Source organism: Daphnia carinata, chromosome 10 (assembly GCF_022539665.2).
Source record: "Daphnia carinata strain CSIRO-1 chromosome 10, CSIRO_AGI_Dcar_HiC_V3, whole genome shotgun sequence".
NCBI classification, from domain to species: Eukaryota; Metazoa; Arthropoda; class Branchiopoda; order Diplostraca; family Daphniidae; genus Daphnia; species Daphnia carinata.
In genome coordinates, this window is record NC_081340.1 from 4,635,302 (window position 1) to 4,660,176 (window position 24,875).

Consider the following 24,875-nt stretch of genomic DNA (forward strand, 5'->3'; position numbering starts at 1 on the left):
GGAATTTCCTTCGACATAGGTCCTTCGAGAGAGAAAGTGTCCTTGCCTGCTGTTGAGACGGCCAAGTACGTTGAGGACGCGCTGAGAAAAGAATCCATTTTGTGCTTCAGGCAATTGCCGTCTAAGGTGATGCAACTTTTTTATCATGTATCTTTTCTAAGAAGAAATGTCTCCGTCTCGAACTTGGGCAATTCCTCAATGTGTCCAGCAGCTCATGAGAACAACAAATAAGGATAAAAACAAATGATGCAAAGGGGGCAAGGACACATGTTACCTTAAGCTTAAGTGATGAAACACGTTGAAGTCTAGTTAAAGTGTTGTGAATTGCCCCGTTCAATGAAATTCCTCATGTTCAAGATCACGCACTAGCATTTGAATAAAACAAAATTCAGGTTAGAAAAAATCAGGAAATCCCGAAATGCAGAAAATCAAATCCTGTCATAAGAAGGTGAACAACACTACAGATGACTATCATAATTTAAGTACCACGATCACTTGTCACGAAATCAAGTTACCTCGTTACGGTTCCTAATTTGTAGACAATGGACCCGAAAACATGTTCTGCATATCCCGAAGGCCAGTTCCATTAAAACGGGACAGAAGCTAATGGTAACGTTCAAACGAAACTGAAATGAAGATGACGTAAGAAAAACAACAACAAATAAACCTTGAAAAGAAAAGCGGTAAAAAGCTATAGCAGTCATAAATAAGGTAAGGTCTTGGTTCGAAAAATTACACTTACACAGGAAAGGCGATTAAACACTTGCTAAACGGGAAATAGTTTCATTTTGATAATGGGAAACCTTGGCGAATATACATTATCATCGCGTTTTTGCGATGGATGTAGAGACAGATTAATGTACTACGTGCACAGAACTAGAAAGATAGTCTCTCGAAGAAGCAGGTACCTCTACAACCTTGGCCTGATTGTTACGAGGATTTCCGCGATGGAAAAAAAATTTCCTAACCGACAGATGCTGTGCAGGGTGCAACCTACTGGCAATGAAAGCGAAACGGACGGGCGAAAGAAACTTGGTATATAAGCCCGCGCAGTTGAGTATTCAAAACATCAGTAAACACTGGCTCTCTTGCAAACAAACATCTTTCCATTTCTAGTTTGACTAAACATGAAGATTGGTTTAGTAAGTGATTGCTATCGTCTACGACTTAAACATTCTATAATGGAAAGATTTCTTTTTTACCAGATCATCGTATTAGGCTTGGTGGCCATCGCTGTAGGTCAGCCTGTCGCTGAAGATGCCGGACTGTCTGTCGCTCTAGTGGATGATGCCGCGATGGAAGCTGATACCGATGCTGCCATCGACATGATGCCGGACGAGTCTGCTCTGAAAATCATTATGCACAAACTCGAACACTGGCTAAAGAAATGCCACAAAAAGGGTGGCTGTCGTGACGGTACGTACATCTGTGATATAAATATTTAAAAAATTAATTCAAATTACAAATGATTCTGTTACGAATTTCAGATTACAATGATGGCTACGGCCATCACAGCTACAGTCATCAGAGTTATGAAGGATACAGCAGTTACGGGGGTTACGGCCATGGCAAATAAACAGCCTAGGTCAAAAAAATTTCAATTGTTTATAGATTCCATGCCATAACAAAAATGTACATGAACGCTCAATAAAAATGATAGATTTTCAAAGAAGTAGAAGATTTATGACATCTGATACCTCAAGTATAAAATTTGAATTCTGCTTATGTGTAAACTATTATTAAACACAGATTGTGGCCAAAGCATTATAGTATCCGAAACATTTAACAGTAGCTTATACATCAGTAGAATTCAAGTTACCCAGACCAGGAATAATCAGAACTCACCAACGCAAAGGAGCAATAAATTACTTCCAAGAAATCTTCTCTACTGCTGCAACAAAGACATTAACACAATATTTTGCAATTTGTATGTCAGCATGATGGGCTAAAATGTTGTGTTAGATTACTCTACATTTAAAAAAAGATAAAACAAATCTAAAATAGAGCTTGAAAAAAAAAGGTTAAAAATGGGATGCATCAGTGTTATGGCCATAGAAATACTGACATGTTATGTTACCTTGTCTTGTTGGTATGTGGTTTAATCAAGAGCAACCATTTGGCTGTCAGTGTTGGGCAGGTTTGCCTTTTAGAAAGAAATAAACATTAAAATTTAAAATAACAAAAAAATTCATAGAATTTACAATTCTATCAGAAGCCCATCTCACACCTGTCATTTGCTGAAATATTTTACTTAAAAATCTTTTCTAAAACTATTCAAATCATACGAATAGACAACATTCTCCTTCTTGATTCTTTAACTTACAGTGCCCAACTATGCTATTCGAATAGAAATTTTACACTTAAAAGCACTATCTTTACCAGCTAAATATCATTGCACCTAAATTTACAAGGAAATAACAAATATCAACATGAACAACTAAACATCCAAGCAATACCCTAACAAGTTTGTTTAATTTTGCATCACGAATCTCTGAGATATGGCGTTACTGTACTTCAGTAAAATTTGTGAATTCGAAGTCGTAATTCTTTTGTTTGAACAGTTATGCAGCATTGCAAATTGTTACCTGCAGCACTGATGCTAGATATACATGTCGAAATTTAAAACTTTTTCGTATGCTTATTGAGAAGTAATTAAAAAAACGAATGAGTAAACTTACAGCGAAAGCTCATCATCCATGAAGCAATTGGCACCATGACCTTTAAAGCCGAATCGATATTTTAGGGATGGCGGGATAATCGCCAGTGAACTTCGCCAAGAATAGTCTAGAGGCCGAAAACATTATGATTTGTGCTGCCACCGGGTGGTAGTTATTGGAACATTAAACTGCTGCGGTATTTTTGGAATTCCAGTTGGCAATAAAACAAAACGAAGGACTAAATAAATTCATATATTTATTATTTAATCATATTTGATACATTGACGTATAATAATGTTGAATAATCTCGCTTTAACAATAAGTCACCTGGTGGCGACAAAGAATTGCCTAACATTTTGTAAAAACCGACAGATAAAAATGTAATTTGAATCTACGTAATTGTTTCCTACTTTAAACTGGTACGAATATGATTAACACCATTGTTAAAATGAAAATTTCGTAAAAGCACTCAAATTGCCAACTGGGGATTCGCCAAATATGGCAACAAAGGACATTTGGAGGGAACCTGACTGCTTTATAGTTCTCCGATTGCTTTATTAGCGGGAAAAACTGCCATGTTGATCATTCGTTGTGCAAACCTTTAATCGGTATCATCATTATTGACTAAGTGGGACACGCAATTTTAGTTGCTGGTCATACTCTAAACTTCATTCCGAGCAGACACGAAGCTGGAAGCAGATATTCATATGGGTAAGTGTGGATTTTAACGTATTAAATGTTATATCGTATTAAACATTCGTTGGTTATGAGTGAATTGTTTCTGGCCATCAGAGAACAGTCGCTCTATGCCTGTATACGTTGACGTTCTCTTGTCGTTGGTACGATTGGGTTTTGTGTTGTCATCCATTTCGTAAGCTCCACATCTTGGTGTCATTTGAATCAAGTTTAAGAGTTGGTAGTTAAATTTGACCGATACATAGACAATTTTCTTTTTCTTGGGGAGAAGGATGGGTTGCCTCGTGTTCTTCAATCTGGGGAGGATGGGTTTGCTTTCGTTGTAGAAACTGGGAAAGAAGTAAAAAACATAAGGCCGTCTGGTTATCTTTCTTTGACTCTTTAAACCTTTTAAGGGGTTTGGGTTTTGAAATACTTTCTGTGGTTGAACAATTCTTTCATGCCCTGTTGATTAGAAAAATCAATCATGACTTCTCATTGTCAACCTCAACATCTGAAAATTCCTTTTTGTTTTTGCACCCCGTTTTTGTTCTGAAATCTTCGAGATTTGAAGGCTACTTGACAATCCTTTGTTTTTAACGTATTTTCTGTTTTGAGAATAATTGTCAACATCTGATATTTACAAAATTAAATGGCATTTAGACACCTGGTAGGAACACTTTTACAATTCAATACATTCCCACTTTCAATTGTTTATTCATCTGTGGCGATGAGTCACTAGCCCTAATTTTTGATTCCCCCCATATTTGATTGTTGCCTCTGTTTATTTCCCATCAATTGTTTGATGGCTCATCGGGGAGGGTCGTTTGCTGTTGGAATTTTCCTCGTCGTATTCGAAAGGCTGTCGAATGCTGACGAGTGTCTAGGACTTATTTCAGTTAGGGCTTTCTGATGTATGCAGCTGTATGTCTCTTGTCCTTCGCACTTTAAATATTGTTTCCCATCACTGTGCCTTCAAATAATCGCACGATCGATTTAAGAGAAAATTGTTGAGCCAGGCGCTCTGTTGAGGGCTGTGTGCACTACCTTAATTGACCACCACGTTGATTCGTCTAAGTAAATAAGCGTATTTACTGTTTATTCAGTCGAGGTTTGTTATCTTTCCTTAAATAAGCTAGACATCTTTTCTTTCGTTTTTCGCGTTGTTTTCTCTGTTTGAAGGAACTCTCTCTTGGGTGTTACGCTCTGACGTCTAAACGAGCCATCTGTTTGCGGTCTCATCAGTAGGTAAAGTCAGCCATCGTTTTGGGTGTGTAAAGCTAACAAAAACGGGCATTGGTCGTTCGCGTGTTCCACAATTCTTCGTAGGATTGGCTGTCACTGTTTCGATGTAAAATTGCTCTGATGAAAAGTATACAATGGCGCGCAAACACAGAATCCGTCATTGTTGCGTCAGGCCCACAAAAAGCACCTTGTATAGCTATGATCGTTTGAGGCTGTGATGGATTGATTTTGAAAAAAAAGGACGTTGTAGTACACGAACCTACTTCATCATATTGCATTTTGCCACTACAGCAATTGAAAGTGCTGCTTTCCCCGCATCCGCCATCCATCATTCGAACAGACTGCTGGATGTTTTTGTAGTTTAATCTAGCCCACCTCCGTTGTTCAGTCTTGTTAATTCTTCAAGTCGACTTTCTTTCAATTGCTGGGTTGCTTACCAAGGAGTTCCAAATTTAGGATGGGGGAGGGTGGGTGGCAATTTACGAGAAGCTGTGTAGCAATAAATAACGTTCAAGATTTTGCCACTCGTTTTTTCCTAAAGTCCTAAATTCGCTTATGGTACTCGTTGAACGTGTAATTGGTCCAGGGTTTTCAGTTATGGGTTGCATTTCTTCTTCGTTCTATGTCTGCTGTTATCGGGATAACGTCTGTTCTGGTACGGGAAAGAGTGATTGAATCAGGCTGATTGAATAATGGAAAAGGAAGTAGTCAATGCTGAAATTTATTGGGTAACCTATTTCCAGTCTAGCTAGCCCATAAATAGTAAAACAGACCAGCAGTATTGATTCAGCCTGCACGACTGATCGGATTTCACGACTACCGGTCGCCCAGCCCTACGTGATTGCGATGATGATGCACAATCAATCTTGACGAGATGTGTGTGTTTGTCACGTGCGGATCGGATAACACTCGGATACGGTTTCCACCAGACCATCGACGGACAGCCGTCAGATGGCATTCGTCGGAAAATACAAACAGAAGAGAAATTCTGGGCCAAGCAATAAAATTAATAAAAAAGGGCAGCGATTTTCAACTTCGTTTTTTTATTACTCGAATTGGTGGAACATTTAGATTTGTGGTGAAATTTTTCAAAAAAACCTCAATTCCAGTGGTAGTTTGCTTTTTGATTTCCTCATGTTTTAGCTCTGCATTGAATTCGAGGCTTCTCACATTAAACATTTTTGATTCTATACATCCATCCTTATAGGCGGTTGTGGGGAGGCGTCCTTTTTTTTTTACCTCTCGTGTCCGAAAAAGGTCGTAAATTAACGCTGTAAAAAACCACAGTGGGAAATATCGTATGATAAAGGTGGGCAACGTTCTTCAGCCATGGTTAAGGGCAGCTTCCTTTTTCGACCATGTTGGTTAAGGAAGAGTGATGGGGGACTGTTGGAAACGGTCAACAATAGATGGGTGGTCGACGCCCATCATGTCAACTTTCGAATATTATTATGATTATTATTTGTTTTGTTTTTTTGTTTTTTTTTGTTTTTTTTGGTTCACGCATTGTCTGGTTTGTGTGCATAAAGATTATATGCCAGCGTTTTTTTTTTTCGGAGTTCTAACAGATGTCCAACTCATTTCCTTTCCTGTTTGCATGCATGGTGGTTAGCGTTTGATCTAGGTCTGTTCATTGAAGGCATTTTATCATTTCCATTTTGGCTCATTTTCTCGAACCTTCCGAATTATTTTTCAACTGTTCTAGCGATTCATGTCCGCTGGAATCGTTGAGCAAACCAACATCAGTTACTTTAAATGTTCAGTTTTTTTTTATTGCATTTAAACGATTAGATTTTTAAAAGTCAATTGTTATCGTGTAAAACCTTTTTGGGACTGAATTTTTTTATGGACTATGTGTGGGGCGGACGACGAATTTTATTTACATTGTCGTCGAAGTGTAACTGATGTTCAATATTTCAAAGCCTGTGAATGGAAACTTCCTTCAGGGGTTTTACATTTTCGTACAAATTATGTGGGAATGATAGTGCCTAGCAAATATTTTTCCTTTTATGGCTACTTTTGTGTTGTCTCTGATAGACTGAATTGAGACGGGCTAGCTGTTTTCTTGATTTTCATGTGAAGTCGCTTTGTTAATAAAATGGCTTTGAGGTGTGTAAGATCGTAATTCGGTCATACCCATAAATGGATCACGTTAAACACACCCGATCGAAATTTCAGAAATTCGAGCGGGGAAAAAAGATAAAGGGAAACTTCGTTTTTCCGTTTCTTCAATTTGATTCTCGACGACGATAAGCAACACCCACGTTTTTCTTGAAACAATTTTCTACCATCCGTGCTCCTTTTAATGTAATTTTTCGTTTCCATTTTCTCCGGGGAATGTTGAATAATCGAAAATTCCTTTTCCCTACATTTTTTATCGTTTCTTTTTCAATTGTCTGCATTTTCGGACGATTCTTTACAGTCACGTTGCCATGCAGACAAAAGGCGTTGAAGTGGCACAACAATTTCGATTGATTTAAATGCACGAAAATCTCCCCCGATTCACGTTAGGCTCAGCTGGAGCAAGAAAAAGAAAGGGAAGTTTTAATACGAATAGATATTCACAGCTTGTTGGTTATTTCAAAGGATTTTTTTGGACTGTATGGGAAGAGAACGAAGAGAGGGTGGGCATCTATTAAAGCATCCGGACATATAGGAACTTTACGACGCGGTTGAAAGCACCGGAATAGACAAACAGAAACACGTGCGTGAAAATAAAAGAAAGAGAAAGAAAAAAAATAACGAAGCTTTGAGTTTTCCATGTGGTTATGCACATTCCCGCTAAAGAACGAGAGAGAAATGAGAAGATGGTGGGTTCCGTCGACTCATAAATCCTTCCGGAGATGGAGAAATAGGAGCTAGATCCGAGCTGTGAGTGTATTGTGACATGTTAGTACTACTGGCCGCCATTCGCTTTTTTTTTTCCTTCTTTCTCTCTGTATTTTTTATTTGCCCGTTTTTTTTTGTGAGTGTGTCTGTATCCCGTTGCTCCACTTCCTCCCACTAAAAGCTGCGATAAATCCCGGCCGCAGCAGCAACAACAACAATGGGCTACAGTTATGTTATACTGAACTATGGCGCAAGGGTGTGAGATGGAAGTGCATCTCCCCATCATAGACAAGCTCTTGATTTTTAAAACAACTCTTCGCGTCGCGTTTCTATTGCTAGACAGAATGAAGTTACAGCTTTTTCCCCCCAGTTATGTCGAACGAATAAAATTATTCAAATTTGTTATTAGTTAACTTCCGGCCAAGAGAGGGGTCCTATTATTCTTGCGTGATCGTTTCAAACCAGACTACTTTGCGAGTCGCAGAGAAGGAAGTCATCAACGTTGAAACTATGAAATTCAGGAGCTTCTTACAATTTTTCGTAAGACGATCGCGTGACTTTGTCAAAGAAACCGCCTTTTGTTTTTGACGAGGAGAAACCGTAGACGCCGCCACTTTTCTCGTCCCGCAAATGGACGTCTAAACGGCTCATTTGCCTCACTCGAAAGAGTTTTTTCAGGGGAGTCCTCGCTCTCCTTCTGCCTACAAAACGAGCATTTGTTTGATACGTTTCCCTTTGTTAAAAGGCCATTTGCTCAGGGCTGACGTCCAATTCGACGTCTGTTTGCACAGCCGACGTCGGTTCTTTCTCTGTTCGAATCCACTTTAAAAAAAAAAAAAAGAAAACAAACTTTAGTGCACAAACATTCCCACCATTATCAATCCTTTCTGAGTTCCATGGTTTTCAGGTCCCATCGAAAAATGATAAACACTTGCCAAAATTATTTTTCTCATTCGCTCTTTTTATTTTAAATGTTTTCATGAATGTCAGCTGTCAAAAATAGATAGATAAATAGATGTCAAATGGTGTTCAATTCAGAAAAAAAAAAAAACCCTAACGTGATGTTTTCTTTTTTACAGATGGCACTCGTAAATGAAATCCAAACACCAACGGATCAACGTTTAGAGAGCTGCTGCCAAGGACTGGAGGACCCAAACAAGGTAGGTGGCTTTTTTTCTTTACGTGCCCTATTTGCCACTACCTTGGTGGTTGTAAGCACCGCCAAATTGTCGCCCGGGTGCCGTCTGTCGGTAGACGACGACTCGCTAGTTATCAGCCACAAATGTTAATTGTCCATCGGGGGATGAACGGGGGGCACTTCAATGGCTGCGGCTATTCTTGGAAAAAAAGGGAGAGACAAAGAGATCCCGTCTTTTGATTTTCAAGAAGCTCAGGTGTACTGAAACAATCTGGGAGCCCATGGGAAGTGGAACAAAGAAAAACAGTAGGCAAACAAAGAGGGTTGTACCGACAGCATTTAGCGCGATCATTGAAAATCCTGTTTTGAAACACGATTTTCTTTTTTTTTTTTTTTTCCGTAGCGGGTCCAAGGAAAACAAAAGGTTTTTTTGAGAAATATTCTTTCGTGCTTGAAACACGATGTCTCTGGTTTTTGAGCCAATTTTACTGGAACTACCATGTTTTTTTTTTCGTACGTCTAAAAACTTCGTGTCTCGTTAGCTTTTCATTTACGTAAAAGAACTTCACAAGTACCAGGAAAGGTTTATTTTATTCCAATCCGGAGTCAGAGCGAAGCTGACCACTACACCGTGCGTAATTCAAGCCGACGCATAGAATAATAATATTGAATTCTTTTTTTTTTTTTTTTTTTTTCAGGAATATGTTTTATTCTCGTAAATAAAAAAAAAAGGAGAAGCCTTTTCATAATAAAAGTCCACCTAAATTTACAACCGCATCTTTTGTGCTATTCAATCGCCTCAGCTGTGCGTTCGCTTGTTGATTTATGCGCGACTTGTTATTTATTTTATCGGAGATTTCCCCCTCTTCGCATCTCAGCATTTTTTTTTGGTTTTGATTCCTTCTGGTCTCTTTCTTGAATTCCATTTTGGGGATGATGCGATAGAAAACGACTTCATCTTCTTTTTTTTTTCCCCTTAGAACATGTCCGCTGTGTGTTTTGCCCTTTTCGAACTCGAGTGGCTCTTGTCCTGTTTTCTTCCCTCTCGAAAAAAAAATAAATACGATTATCGTTCGATGCACCAGCTGTTGCGCTGCACGTTGCGTCTCGTCTTTTTCTTCAAAAATATTTTCAATGATTTCAATTTTTTTCTTCCTTTTTATTTATTTATGATGAAACGAAGCGACCATTTAGTGAGTAGAGAATTTGGGGGTCCGTTTGAAACCGGGGCCTTTTTTCTTTGACTGAATTCAATGGTTGTGTCACGCGGCTCCGACTCCTCGAAATATAAAAAGAAGGGGGAGAAGAAAAAAAGCTTTTAGCTGCGCCAGTGTCTCGTTATCTTCTTCTTCCCCTTTTCTTTTTCCTCCCAATATATTATATGCGTGTGTGTATACACAGACGCACAAGTTGTTGGCCATGAATTTCGACTGCAAAGTGCTGCTAGCTCTTTGCTGCATTCAAACATTTTGTGGGCGGTAGGCGATGGTGTTTTTTCTTTCTGGCATTTTTCTTTTCTTCTTTGAATGAGTAGAATATTTTATTGGGGGGAAAAACCGACAACTGGGTAACGTCCATGGAATTTAAACCAGTAAATAGGCTATTGAATTTTACTCAAGACGTGAAGTAAATGGGACTCTTCATAAAAGCTTTTTTCCAATTATGTTTTCAACACTGTTTTTGTTAATTGGAAGAAGCTTTGACAGCCACCATTTCTTAGTTTGTTTCATGTAGAGTAAGTCAAAGCGAAAGCAATCGTTTGCCCTATTTTCACCTGCTCGTGTTTCTACGTAACGTTTGAAATTTTCATGAAGTGGTTTTTGAAATCCTTGGCAAAGCCAACGATAACTGAATATTCGTTCAATTGTTCGTCTGCCGTCATCTCTTGACTAATGTTTCTGGCTCAGAATAGTTGTCCCTCTTCGTTTGCTACTCTTTAAAGAACCTCGTTTGAATTTTTAGGAAGAATTCTATTTCAGTAGAAGGCACAAACCAGTTTTCCAGTTTAGTTTTCCATTAAACGTGTTTCCCTCTAATTTTCTGTGGAAAATTTTTTATTGACATGTCCAAATGACGGTCATCTTCTGAGACATATGTGGGCTTTTAGTGTTTAAAGCCAAAGTATGTCAGCGTTCTTATATCATATCGGTTGGTTGGCGGTGAGAGTTTCCGTAGATGGAACCATCAAAAGACTTTAATGCATCGAGCGCAGCTGGGCAGAGAGAACAAGAGGCAAGGACGTGGCCTTTCTTGGTCATTGCTGCTTGTCCTCGCGGGAGGTAAACTCGAACCACCGATAAGCTTTGAATCTGTTGTGGATATTTTTCCCTTTTTTTTTTTTCACGTCATTCTTTGAATAATGACAGCCACCAACTAATCCAGTTATGTGGCTTGATTTCGATACTTAACGACGTTCACCTTATCACTACCAAACCTTTTCGAGAGGGAACCTAAATCATTTTTCGAATCCTATTCCTTTTTTTTTTCTTCCAATATCCATGCCTTTGTTTTTATTTTTCCTTTTCCAGTGGGGCTTGAGAATATCGAATAGGTATCTTCACGGATTTTTTTGTAATCGCTTTTATGAGGTCGCTTTTTTTTACCGGAAGAATTCCACTGTGTTTTGCCGTTTCATGAATGTCGTACCTGTCTATTCCCGCACCCATCTTTCATTTCACTAGAAGGGACTACATGAAATTCGCATTAAAAACTGAGATAGAGATAAGACAAAATGATCCTGGGGCCTTTTTTTTTCTCGGTATCAAGACGTCGAAGTCTTCATAGAATTTCGTTTGTTTTCTTAAAACTTGCTGATGGCTATCGCCAGTCACCACTACCCCTCTTTGCGTTTTTTTTTTTTTTTTTTTTTTTTTTTTTTTTTTTTTGGCTTCTGTTAGAGTTTCTCATCCCCTGTTTTTGAATGGATTCGTGATGGTGCCCGTAGTCATCAGACAGTCACTTTCCAGTGGTGGCGTTAACATCCGCATGTCGTATAGAAATCAAGTTCAAAAAGAGAAGGATGGATACATTGAGGATAGGAAGTAAAAAGGGCAAAGACAAAGGAAGAAGAAGAGTGGGATAGTGCGGAGCTAGTAGAGGGGGTGCCTCCTGTCTACCATATATCCGTCCTGGCGTCTTGTCAATAAAAACAAAAAGAGGCCGGTCTTCTGGTGGAAGATGTTTGGAAGAAGAAGAATCAAAACGAGAAGACAAGAAAATGTAGGAAAAGCTTTTAAGAGCAAGCGATTCTCGGGCAAGTTATAGAGGGTTCCATACGTATGGTTGTCCTCTGCTGTTGCTGATAGCCATCTTGCCCAATTCTGGAACGTTTACAAGTCTTCTTTTTTTTTCTCCTTCTTCTTCTATCCATCCAGGCATGCACTCATCCATCTCTTATGTACATTTTCCTGCATCTGTGGCCTTTAGTGCCTTCCACTTCCAACCTAAAGGCTTTTACAACTGTCTACAGATAAACTGTCGCCTAGCCCCGATGCCTAGTGTGGTGCTTAGTATAATGTAAAATACTGACGGCCAGTAGACGAGAAAGGGAAGAAAGTTCTGAATGACATTGGTCACCTCAGACACGCTATCAGCACGGTCCATTTTTCTTTTTCGTGGGGACAAGATTTTTGTTTTTCTTCCAATTTCTTTAATTCCCCTCGCCTATCAAACCGCTGAACGTTATCAAATACTTCCTGTTATGGAGTCATTAAAAAAAAAACTTCACAGGCAGACGCACCAAATATTTTATTCTAATTTTGAATGGCTGTCAGCAAAGAAAGCACGAAGCTTTGACTTTTTCTTTTGAACATGTGTCGCTCAAACATTGCTTAGCTGACAATCCTGTGACTAAAACGAAATGCAGTTTGATAGAAAGGAAAACTCGTTTAATGAATATTCTTCCCATTACGGCGGTTTTATTCCAGGATTATAACAACCTAGAATCCAATTGTCGTGATGTTTAGTCAATCGTGAGATTTGTGGAAAGTTCTATTGTCATAGGTAAACATTTTCCTAAAAATGTAATCGTTCTGTTTTTTTTTCTACTTCTGTTTTGCATCTACCAGATGCCATGTACTTGAAGTTGAAACATTTTGTAACACAAATGAATTTTCATTTGGCTTTATCATTTAATCGCCAATTAAACCGTGAACGTTTTGGCGTTTTGTTTGATGGGGAGGGATATCCATATAGGGGGACAACCCCCCACTGACGTTCATTATTGATTCACTCACAATTCGTCTTGATGAAAGAACGTTTTTATTTCCTTGTTTGTTGAGCATCAAATGACCAAAGTAAACGAGGTAAATAGGGGACGCTTTTTGAGGGGGGAATGAAGAATTGTCACCTGATACCAATTCTATTTCTACGACATTTGTCCGCTGACGTCTGTCGTAGATGACCTTGTTGTTTTGCTTCTCTCGCAATTATTCATTGATGTTTCTTGTGTTTTCTATTTTAATTTTACAATCAATTAAACCGTTCAAGTATCGAAACTCAAGTATTTGGTGCCCTTTTAGCTGAGACTTATGCAGGCGGATGCAGTGACTGGCAATTTATTTTGCAGTACGGCATAACTCGACCCTTTTAAGGATCACTGGATTCCCTTATTGGGATTCATTTTGATCTTTTTCCCCTCTTCTTTTTACTCGCCGTCTTTTCGCGGTGCTTGTTCTACTGTGACATTGCGTTCCGCTGTTACTTTGAGTGGAATCGCTCGCAATGTCTGTTGCGCTACTTCTTTTTTGTTCTTTAACTTGTTTTGTATGAAAAAGAAGTGCAGACACGTGCATTTTTTTCCTTCCCTTTCGTCATTTTTTTTTTTTTTTAACATCTCCCCTCCTTCCTTTTTCGCGGAAGAAATGTTCCATCAGATTTTTACTCCAGCGTGTTTCCGGACCCATTTACTGTCACTTTATTTTAAAGAAGGAAAAAGGTTTCTTCCGATTTGTTTTGAATATGGCCTGCGTCATTAACCGTCTGAAAGGTTGACCTCCCACACATTTTTGCTGTCTGATAGTTCATGTGTACTCCGACCCACGTTTGACGTATCGATCGTGTCGACACGTGGATGCCTTTACATTTTGCGGATGATTGAATTTGGTAACGAATTTGCTGTTATCAGGCAATATCTGCCATCACCTTTTTGCCACTAATTTTACAGTCCGTTGCTGTTTAGATATTTGAAATTATCGATTCTTTCGTCTTGTTTTACGTTACGTATCTTCCATTATTCAAGAACTAACAGGTAAATAATGCATGTCGTTGAGACAACAGGGACTAGGTGGAACATTCGAATGGTGCGGCCGTGTAGTGTATTCATCAATCTGGCATTGAAAGCTGGACCATCTTTTCCTCTTTGATAGTCCATCTTTGAATGTCAAGTAACAGAGAACGTCGTGACAAAAGAGCAACTGGAGCGTGAACGTAAAATATTGAACTAAAAAGGGTTTGTCTCTTCGCTGTAGAGACGGCAATCATGTAAACGTATGGTACTGATGAAAAGGCGACTCTTCTCTTTCTTCGTGCACGCATCACGCACTGACGAGTACCCAACACAATGGACCAAACACACGAATATATAAAAGGCTTTTCATCTGCATGAATGGATGGCGTCGTCCTTCAATCTATTCATCCTGTTGTCCCTCTAGTTCTGTTGTCCTTGATTCTGCTTTTTTCTCTCTTTTGTCCATTACAAGAAAATCCTGAATAACTAAGAAATAAAAAAGCAGAAGACAAGGGAAACAAACTATCGTGCATCTTAGTGCACCACGTTGAAAAAGGTAATTTTGAAAGAAAAAAATAAAATATGTACGTAATCGACTGATTGGAGAGCTCAAAGAGGTACATGACTTTGAACTTGACTTTGTATAATATCAGTTGCGATAGCAATTGAAGTGCGCTCTAAAAACGAGAGGATAGGAAAGCCTTGCTGTTCCATCGGCAATGTCCGGTACCGGTCATTTCTTTTTGACGGGGGGTGTGACTGGAATCGAAAAACACGTTAGAATAAAAATGTGTAAAAGCAATGCGTTCGGCTAGACAAGAAATAAAAGGGGAAAGAAGAAGACGTAGAAACAGTGCAGCAAAAAGGCGATTAATCAATGACCGAGCACGGGTGCGGTTAGACTTTGGAAGGATTTCTCTTGCGCTTGCCAGGTCGGTGTGTGTTTCAGCTCGTTGACGTTTTCAGGAGAAATTGCGGTGGAACAAAAAAGGGACTAAGCGCCGGTCACGTTTTCGAACGTCTTCATTAAAAAAATATCAAAAATAAAGTGACAATGATTTTTCGTTGTCACTTGTTTCTTGTGTATAAAGTGTAGAAAATCAGAATAATTTTGCTTGTCAGTCTGCGGTGAATTGAGGACATTTTGATGATAGTAGAACCAGAAATGTTGGCCCTCTTTTCTTCTCATTAATGCCATCACGTCTTCTGTTGAGTGAAAAGATTGGTTGGCATGTTTTTTTTCCACACATGAAAAGAAATTCAATGGGTCTTTCGGTGTCGCTTTGAATTTTATTCATTGTACACGTGTAAATACAACTAGGGAAAAAAATAAAACAATTTAAGCGAAGAGTTGTACGATTTTATTTTGAATTCTGCTAGCCGATGGTGAACGTTTTCTGTCTAGCCACTTTTCTTCCGTGGTTCGGCTTTTTTTTTTAGGTTTAAAAATCGCCAGTCCACAAGATGATCAATCTGTTGTGCCCGTCTCCATCTATCTCTGCTGGTCATTCGCTCTTCGCCCGAATGGACAAAGAAAATCAAAGGCAAATGTTATTGCTCACGCCATCCTTTCGCGAAACACAGATCCATCATATGCTTCACATTCTTTTCCTTGATCTAAATCTAGACTTGACCGATCATATCATTGCGTCTTGCCCACTTCGGTCGTTCAACCTTTAAAAAAAAAAATTGCGAGTTATGAACCATTTTTCAAGGTGTTGTGGGCTGTCAGCAGCTCTAAGTTTGAGATAACACTATTCAACATACTTCAGAGAGCAAAGTAAAAGGGCTAGGCTGTTTTTTTTTTTTTGCTGATGTTTCATGCAAATGTTGAAAATGAATTCCTAACCAGCGATGGCGAAACTAAGCCATGGGCACCGCACCTCAGAAACTCGTTATTTTTTTTTTTTGTTCACAAAAGACGTTCAAAGAGTTTGCCAGTATATCTGTTTTGACCTTTCCCGATTCTGCAGACCTCTTGATGGCTTCTAATTACAGGTGTGCTAAGGGCAAAATGCATCTATCCTCAAGCGCGTTCACATGAAATGTCCCATCGTGTGCTCGGCATACGGCAGCTAAAAACTCTTGGCATAAGCAACAACCTCTCGGCACCGACAAACGAACCATTCAACAAAAGTCGATTTAAGGTTGGGTGGTTCATTAAGGTGCATTCATCTTAAAAGACTCTGACCGTTTTTTACTTTTCGATTAAAATTTCTGCCAACCACCAGTTGATTTCGGTATTTCCCGTCATTGCTTCTAGTTGCCCTAACTCCAAGGCAAACAAGCGTCGTTTAATTACTTGGTCATTTGGCTAAGTTGATGAGCGTGTATCACGGGCGTGGCTTGACTTTCAACTAAAATAATGATGCTACGGTAGAGTAGATAATCTCATCACAAACATCAGGCTAGGGATCAGGCATTTGACCACTTCCTTATTGCGAGTCCTCACCAGTCTCGTCTTAATTTCCGATAAGGATCGTAGACTTGGTTGCCAAAAGGGTGGGATTTGATTTTTATCGTAGGAAAGGGAACGTATGGAGTTGTGGCGAAAATGTTTGTTAGTTTATTATTCCAAAGTCCGAAAAAGAAACTTGAGAAAGATCATCAGAGTTTCCGGTTTTGAGAATTTGATGCAATCTCATTTTCCCTCTGTTTATTATGAACGTTGTTGTTGTTTATTTCATCTTGACGGCAGTCTCATTGTTTTTATGCCCCATGGTGGGAAAATCCAAAAGAAATTGCGGTACATGCCGGCGTTCTTTTGTCTTTGCGTCCTTTTTCTTTTTACCAGGGTCACCTGAGTCGCGTCTCTTTCATTACTCACCGGATGAACGTCATATTCATAAGAGCTTCATTTTCTAGAATTCAGCTTATGGCGTTTTTAAGTGATGTGTCTTTGTCATTTCTTCTTGCCAAGACATTCATTGAGGATAATAAAAGGGAATAAAGACGCAAATGAGGGAAGGGCGTGCCTTCGTGTAATGCTCCGTGTGTTTGCGGGTGGACGATTGTTGGTTTCAAATTCGGCGACAGCAGGTCATTGTAAAAGAGAAAGCGAAATAATAAGAGGAGACCAAATAAAAATGGGGTGGGGGTCTATTGATGCAGCCATGTTGAAATGAATATTCGCTACTCGAGAAATGATTAAAAATTTTTATTTTTTTTTTTTGGGGGGGGGGGGGGTTCAGTTCAGTTCACCCCACCAAACTCTGCAATACAAGAATAGTGAAAGAGTAGAAGGAGAAGGACAAACAATAAGTGAAAGGAGTAGGTCAAACAACTTACATTGAGCCCCAGCTGATGCCAGAAAATGAAAATTGGGGATGAACGAAAAAAAAAATGGCCAGGTTATTCATACAGTCCTTTTTTTCCTCCATAGTTGTTTGGTGGTCATTGACATGTTTTACCGAAAGCTTTCGATGCAGTTTAGCTCTCCCTTAAAAAAAAAAAAATAGTTCTTCGTTTTCTCGTCAATTTTAACGACACAAAATTACATGGGCCAGGGGGGTTGCGACGCCCACCGTCAACGACGAACGTCTTTCGTGTTTCTTTTGTTTTTCTTATTTCATTGTTTCTTGACTGTGAGCGGTGGAAATCACCTCGATGCCACATGCCAGACAGTTTGCCCTTCCCGACGATTTTCTCCTCCTTGCGCAGATGGGCGGGCAGAAAAACCGAGAAAATGTTTACGGCGACGTTTATCGTCATCTTTTCTGAGTGAGGGAGTTTTTCAAAAAAAAAAAAAAAAAAAAAAATGAAAAGAATTTTTGTTCCATGGCTGAAACAAAAGTCCACAGAAATTGTCGACTTTTGTTGTTAGTTTTCCCCAAGATCTTCCGAAATGGATTTTTAATGACAGAGCGGCTGCTTTTTTCTTGTAGTTTTGCGTCACCGAAATGCACATGACGGGAAAAAAAAAGATTTCTTGTCGTCTTTCAACGCGAGGAAGGGAGGCGTGAATACATCATCACCCCTCCGTTTAAAGTTCAAATTCAATACAACAAGGAAAAGGAGTTGGATCCTTGTTGTCGGATCCATCGTCTTTTCACGATCGGGAACAAAGGGCAGATTCCCATACAGTTTATGGCTACCACCAGCAGCCAATATTCATGCAACACGCGATTTGCATATGCAAATGAAAGCAAAGATGGCTCAGGTGGATACGTCAAACTCGCATTCCAGACGAGAACAGATTTGTTTTCACTTTCTTCTGTTTGTTTTTTTACCTATAGAAAAACCAACAAATGCTACAGTCTGAGCTGTTTTTGTGATAAAAGAAAAGTAGATGGCAAGTGATTGAATGTTGATTGACTCGATGGGTGGTTTGTTGGTTTGGGCGTCCCTTTTAGAAAGATAAAAAAAAAGAGAACAAACATTTTCTCACTTGTTGTGTAACATCTTTTTGGCGTTTATGTTGAAGTTGTCGTCGTTTCTCGTCTTGGGTTCTGGCGATAAACACACAGAACAAACCCAACAACCCAAACTGAACGTGTAAACAGAGACGATCACAACAAACAACCACAGAAGTTGTTTTCTTTTTCTTGTTTTGTTCCAAGCTGATTTGAATGATTATTCAATTCATTTTTCCACATGTAATTCCTTCAGCCACCATTTGATTTTTTTGTTTTCTTATTGTTAAAGAACAACAAAATATTTTTCTTTTTCAACCAACAAACGTGTCTCTGAGTGTTGCGTGCGACCTCACCTATACTGGAGGTCTGTTTGTTCATTACCAATGCAAATCGATGGAAATCAGTCAATCAGCTGGAGATTTGTGTTGGGAAAAAGACAATCAGAATGCGTGAATAATAAGGGAATAGAATTTTCTTTTTGTATTGCTTTTTTCAAATAAAATCTGAAAAGGCAAATGGGAACAGACGAAGAAAGTAGTTTTAATCAAATCTTTTTTTTTTTTTTTTTTTTTTTTTTTAAACTCGAGTTGTACGCTAGAAATTGGAAGCCCTTGCCTTTTTTGTTTATCCGTCATTTGAATGATTCAATAGAAATGCACTGTAACAAGATGAGTTTTGAACATAACGGACCACCAACTTTTTTCCATCGAGCTCATCTGTGATGACGAAGATAAAACGGGGTCGTGAGTATCGACTAATCAAACATTGCCGCTCTTATCGTCTGCCATTGGGTAGCAATCGGCTTCACCTCTGACGCCATTGGATTTTTTAATCGGCCGACAATGACGAAGTAAAATGATCACATTTACATCGTGATTTCAGCCGACGACCTGATTCCTAGCGTATGGTAAACAGGACGGAACTCTTCTTTTTTTCGTGTTGGCTGAGGAGGAAAGGCATGGTCGGTAACAGATCTTCTTTCCTTCGGCACAATCGCACCAGATGTTTTGAATAGTTATCCGAACTTGTTGTATTTATTTCTTCAATAACGTGCGTGTTTAAACAACAACACAACAAGACACACAGCGCACCCCCGCATCTTTTCAGGACGAAACAACGGCGGGTCAAAGGGGCAAATCAAAAGATCGGGTTACTTTTCACTATTTTGCTCGCTTCAACCCAATCCATGTGTTTAGAGCCACGGGGTATGCAAGAAGATTTCGTTCCATTCTTTCTCTAGAAACGCATAATCAGGTCTGTTAGATTTTGAATGGAACCGCCGTACTCCGCCCCCCTACAGATGGCGCCAGGGCGTCTACCACGATTTTTTTTTCCATTTTAATTTTTCAAAGAAAATGAAAAATTTCCTGTACCAAACCACAGGCTGGTAGGGTTTTCCATCCCCACCGAAAGGAATGAAATCCCTCAACCACCAACACGTAGCCCCCGCGCGTTATCTTTAGGGGGCTAGGGGGTAGATACGTTGAAGGGAGAAGAGCACAAGAGAACCGGAATGTTAATGAACCTGCTGGTTTTTCTTCTTCATTCTACCCTTCCGATGTGGGGCCATTGCGAGAAGATGAGAGACCCCCTCGACCCTTCTCGGTTACTAGTTCGTGACAAACAATCGTATCCCGCGGCCTTTCCTTCTAAATTCTATCTGCTCCGTAGTCAAAACCATAAACGTGACTAAAAGTTAAGTTGCAAGCGGAGATTTTAATATTTGATACGTTTGGCACAAGTTCAACAGGCGGGAAAAGTGGGCGGTGTGAAATGTCATTTTTTGGATACATTTACACGACGATTGCACGGTCCTTAAACGAAAATCGCGATTATTCCGTTTTGGATATGCTCGAGCTTATAGATGTCGTTATGTGGAACGAAATCGATCACGTAGACCGACTTGCCGCTTACCAATTACATGGAATCTTGATTTTTCTTTTAAAGAAAATTCTTGTCTCACCGCAAAAAAAAAGTCGTAAACCCCACTCTCCACTCCACGGTTCAGTTTGGATCCTGGTCACGGAGTCTGACTCTAGTTGGGCCTACGCATTTCACGTTTTCCTACAATAGCCACTCGTATAGCCAGCAGAAAAAGACGTAATTAAATGTCGGCGAAGGAACTGCTTACATTTTATACATGCAACGAATCCTCTTGTTCAACACAAAGATAAATGTTGCTTTCTTGAGTTTCTTCTTCTTTTTCCTTATTTATCATTATGTATTTATTTTGATTCCTCTTGTGCCCACTTTCTTTTTCTGTTTTTTGAATGCGGGTCCTTGGGTCTTCAGCAGCCGTTTCACAATGCCGTTGCATTTTCTAGTTTTATTCCGATTGCCTATCGATCAGTCGATCAAAGTCGACGCGTATCGTAATTGAAGTCATGGATCAACGTCGCCATCCTCTACTTGCCTGCCCATTTGCTTTTCTTGTTGTTCTTCTGTCTACTCGGGCCGCAACAATTGTAAAACGTCGCAGCGGGTCGTCATTGTCGCTTCATTTGGCGGCGTAGACAAATGATACGAAATAAATACTCAAGTGTTTTCCGGCCTTTCTGTCCGTTAAACGCGGATGGGAAAAAGAAAACTTGTGTTTCATTCCGATGATAATTTTTCTTTTACCCTGAAGCAAAGATAAACAGTAAAAAATGCCCGACACTTGTGCAATCGATTGCCAGCTGGGAGATGAGTGCAAAACGCTATAAATTGGCCTCTAGTCAGGTGATCCTTCACCGGAATGTTATGCGACTTGCGTGTACAAGAAACTGATCTCAAGTCCCGCAATCGCTCGCAGATGCAAATGCAAAGTGGAATAAATTATTTGTATTCATTTTGTATTTTCGTAGCGAAGTAGGAATTTAACGCGGTGACGCTGTAGTTTCCTTCCGTGTAATTTTCGATCCATTAGTTGGTGTGGCTTGGCTAAACGCCAAGGAGCGGACGCCGATAGACTATCGTAGAAAAGAGATGCTGAATCAGCATCTTAAATTCAACATTTCGGGCGGATTACAGGTTGTCACTGCACTTTGCCCTATCCGCGTATCAACGCCTTTATTATATTTCAAAATCGTTTTTTTAAATCTTTTGAATGATTTTTTAAATTATTTTTTGAGGAATTCCTTTTCATTACGTCGATGATGGGCCGGCAATGATTTTTATTAGACTCCACCCTCCAGCTAGGTATGTTGCTGTAGAAAGAAACCAATTCAACGAATCTTTTTCAATGCACTTGCGTACGTTGATTGCGAAAAGAAAGTCTTCCGCTTTGTACTTCGTTAATGTAATGTGGCCATCATCCTCATCATAGATTGTAACATGTCCGATAATGGAAGGTCGCGGTTAAAACGATCGCTCAATCCGTCACGGTGCGCCAATGTGCGGATTATTCATTGGCCAGTTTTCAAAGACACACTACGTACAAAAGGACTTTTGAGTTATGCACAATCTCATGTTACTTCTAAAGGGGGAAAAAAAGATTCCATGGGAATGCAAATGGGACGATAAGGTCCAAAGAGGGAAAGAGAGAAACCCAGCACGACACATCCACACTACGTGGTGCTGTGTAAACGCAAGAGAAGAGCCATGCAGTCTGGCATGAATTTCTTTTTTCTTTTTCAAAGTTTCCTTATCCATTCCACCAAACTTGGGGTCGACTATACATTACCAATTTTTTTAAAGATATTTTTTTTTACTTTTGATTTTTATTTGAATGTGAAAAATACGAAGGATTTATTATGGACCATCATTTTTCAGTCCCTCTCAACTGGCGTTTTCAAGTGGTAGAAACACTCGATGCGGTTCGAATTTCTCGCGCGTTTCGGACGTAAGAGTCTCTAAAATTTTAGCATCCACAACAAACCTACGACCATTTCTCTCTTTTTTTTTTTCTTTTTTTTCCCATTTTACGCGTCACGTTGGTCGTCACCCAACTTGTTTGCTAATCAAACCCGTATGACATCGTCTCTTGCTCCAAGGCCCTTTTCTCAACTTGTATCGATTACAACATTTGCATTTTGTTACGAATGTCTTTTGAATTCCTGCGCTAATAATCCCAGTAAAGGCAAGACGTCTCGATTTCACGTCGGGCATGTTGACAGTCGAGTAGTACGTGAGAAATCAGGGGCCACGTTGTGGTATGTTTATTGCAATATCTCCTTCTTCGATGAGGTCAAAAGGTTGTTCTGGTCCGATGGACCCTTTCATCGCGGGGGTCCCATCGTTCATTTCTCCGCCAGCGCAGCAGCCTTTAGCTTTTCAGGCTTGTTGATTGATCGATCGATAAGACTTGCCCAGCTCCCCGTTTTTCGTTCCATAATTTTAAAGTAGTCGAAAAAAAAAGGAAAATAATTTCATTGAAATGGATTCGGACGAAATACGTCATCCGTTTGACATACCGTAATTACACTTTGATCCCTTGTTACCATTGAAAAAATGCATTGCATATTCTCTTGAATTCATTTGAATAACGAGAGAGATATCGCCGTGCCTCCCTCCACAATATTTTTGAATTGATAAGAGTTGGGTTACTGATTTTTAATCTGATTAATCATTGAATCAAATCGTGAACTTTCAACCCTTTAGCGATGACGATGCTGAAAATTTCCCTTCGAAAAGGAATTGATCAGTTCGATGATGATGGATTATCAGGGCTCTATCGTGCGGACACGGAGCTGTAGAACAGCTGATTGTGCGGATTCATCCCAACAGCAGGGGGAGAAAGAAGTGCTGGCCTTCACGGTCATGAGAAACGAGCGACAGGCGAGACCTCCTGCTGATGGGGTTGTTTCTGTGCGGTTCCTAACACACACACACACACACACAAAAGAAAACAAGAAAATGAGGGTAGACACACTCACTTTGGTATTTGTTTTAACGTTTGACTTAAATGGCTCTCTTCTTCATTCCGTGGTAAAAAAAACATTTTAGTTTTTTTCCTTTTTTGAAACCGAAAATAGAAAGACATTCGGAGTGAGGCAGTAGAAACAGCAGCAACCTAGTTTATTTCCTCATGCCTACCAGCTAAACAATTATAATATTTTGTTTTAAATACGAATGTTGCGTAATGAGTTAACCTTGTATGGTCAGCCGGACTGGAATTTAACAACAGAATTACCTTGTTGTAGAAACTGGGCTGACATATTTAGGACAGTTTACGAATGAAGATAACAGGAGGTGCTAAATACCTGTCATTTTATTTCTTACGGCCTAGTCATTTTTCTTACACTCTCTCTTTCTGTGAAGCAGCGAAAATGCAAATAGCTTGCGTTGGTGGTCATTCAAATTTTAAATTGGGGAGGTGGGCGTGGGACGTTATTTACCTCTTTGCAAACGGTGTTCGCGTGATTGCGTTTTGTAAACGCATGTGAGGTGAAATTCGGGTCTCTCGTTTGTTTCATTTGTGAGGTTGGTGAAATATTTAGTTGTCTGTGGCGTTCTATCATACAAGCCTGCGTCATAGAGAAAGTAAAGAAAAATTGCGTGGTTTTGGGCATCACTTGTTTGGCATTGCATAAACATTTATTGGCTGCTGGGGGCAAGAGAGAACAAAACACAACTGGGAGTCCCATTCCAATGTTAACGTGAATGTTCATACATATTTGAACCGGACTCTGCGGCACATCAGCTAGTATTCGTAACACGCAATCACACTATATTTAGACTGTCTGTTGATTGCAGTTGAATAACAAAGTAACAGATAGCAAAGGCTAAAAAAGGGGAGTGAAAACATCAACATTTGGATTGTAAATGAACATTCTTTTGTACTGCACGAGAAAGGGCGTGTTCAGCACGATATTCAGGAAATGGGGAGGATTAAATCAAACTGCAACGAGAAAGATGGATTCGGCGTAACAGAAACGAAGTACCTGATAGACGTATTGAAATGACGACTGTTCTGTATTCGTTATTCGATCTCTTTCCTTATTCATGCAGAGCTGCTGAAATGTTTCTTGACGAATCGATTCTCGGCTTAGGCTTTTTATATTCGTCTTACCACGGCCGCTGATATTGTATTGCGTAATGTATTGTTAGGGCTGTTGAAGTTTGGCCCAGCAGCCCGTCCCATCTAACAAAAAAAAAATTGACGATGTTGAACGCACACCAGGCGATCCAAAAATTATTGGGGGTGCAGCAGCAAAAGCAATTCAATCGATTCCTTGTTGTATGCGATGCCCGTGTACCGCGTGCAACGTACATGTCGTAAAAAAAGATAGGCCTATTATCTTTATTGTACAGGTCGTTGACCTGAAGCTGATATTTCCCTCTTGTGGACTTGTTTATTTTTATGCTCAATTTTTCCCCTCTTTTTTTTTATGTTTCTTGAAAAATGACCAAGTCTTTCATCTGGCTGAATCCTTTCGCTTTTTCCTTGGAGGGTGGCGGTGCCTTTGCGTTCGTTTGGGCGACTCTATTTTGAGGGTTTAAAACCGACAGTTGCGTGAATATAAATCAGGGCGCTCTTTTCTCACAGGTGCGCTACTCGGTGGTAGCCATCCATCTCTCGAGAGATTCGTCCTCATTTAAAACATCATTAATCCGTTTTTGACTGATTGACTGTGAAACGCCAAATGCCCGGCATGTCCATTCGTCATCGAAGGGCTTCGTTGTAGGACATAGGCGTTTACAATGTTTAACCGAGACCAGCACAATTTTCGTTAGATGTTGAAGAGAACGTGTGTGACTATGTCTTTACGGTTTGAGAGTTCGTTACAGTCAAGTCGCGTAGATGTCCACTGCGGAATGCAAATAAA

The 24,875-nt window shown here is 39.7% G+C and overlaps 2 protein-coding genes and 1 long non-coding RNA gene across 4 annotated transcripts in view; 2 read left to right on the forward strand and 1 right to left on the reverse strand.

Annotated features, from left to right (window-relative positions):
- Positions 1 to 390: 390 nt before the first annotated feature.
- Positions 391 to 1,343, reverse strand: LOC132088369 (uncharacterized). The gene is made up of 3 exons (XR_009421880.1): positions 1,203 to 1,343; positions 668 to 1,121; positions 391 to 626 (listed from the first exon to the last, which is right to left on the reverse strand). It is a non-coding gene; the product is annotated as an uncharacterized LOC132088369 (long non-coding RNA).
- LOC130703350 (uncharacterized) lies at positions 1,022 to 1,672 on the forward strand. Its single transcript, XM_057524831.1, has 3 exons — positions 1,022 to 1,142; positions 1,206 to 1,416; positions 1,488 to 1,672. The coding sequence occupies exons 1-3, from the start codon at positions 1,128 to 1,130 to the stop codon at positions 1,574 to 1,576; spliced, it is 315 nt and encodes a 104-aa protein (XP_057380814.1). The 5' UTR covers positions 1,022 to 1,127; the 3' UTR covers positions 1,577 to 1,672.
- Positions 1,673 to 8,485: 6,813 nt separating this feature from the next.
- Positions 8,486 to 24,875, forward strand: part of LOC130702442 (netrin receptor UNC5C-like) — a 56,171-nt gene continuing 39,781 nt past the window's right edge. For both annotated transcript variants that reach the window (XM_057524114.2, XM_057524127.2), the window contains exon 1: positions 8,486 to 8,566. In XM_057524114.2, the coding sequence (XP_057380097.2) occupies positions 8,486 to 8,566 (81 nt within the window). The remainder of the gene's footprint in view (positions 8,567 to 24,875) is intronic.

Bases quoted from the DNA above. Each gene is read 5' to 3' on its own strand.
- LOC130703350 (XM_057524831.1), top strand. The intron at 1,417-1,487 runs GTACGTACATCT...TACGAATTTCAG, and splicing joins AAAGGGTGGCTGTCGTGACG to ATTACAATGATGGCTACGGC.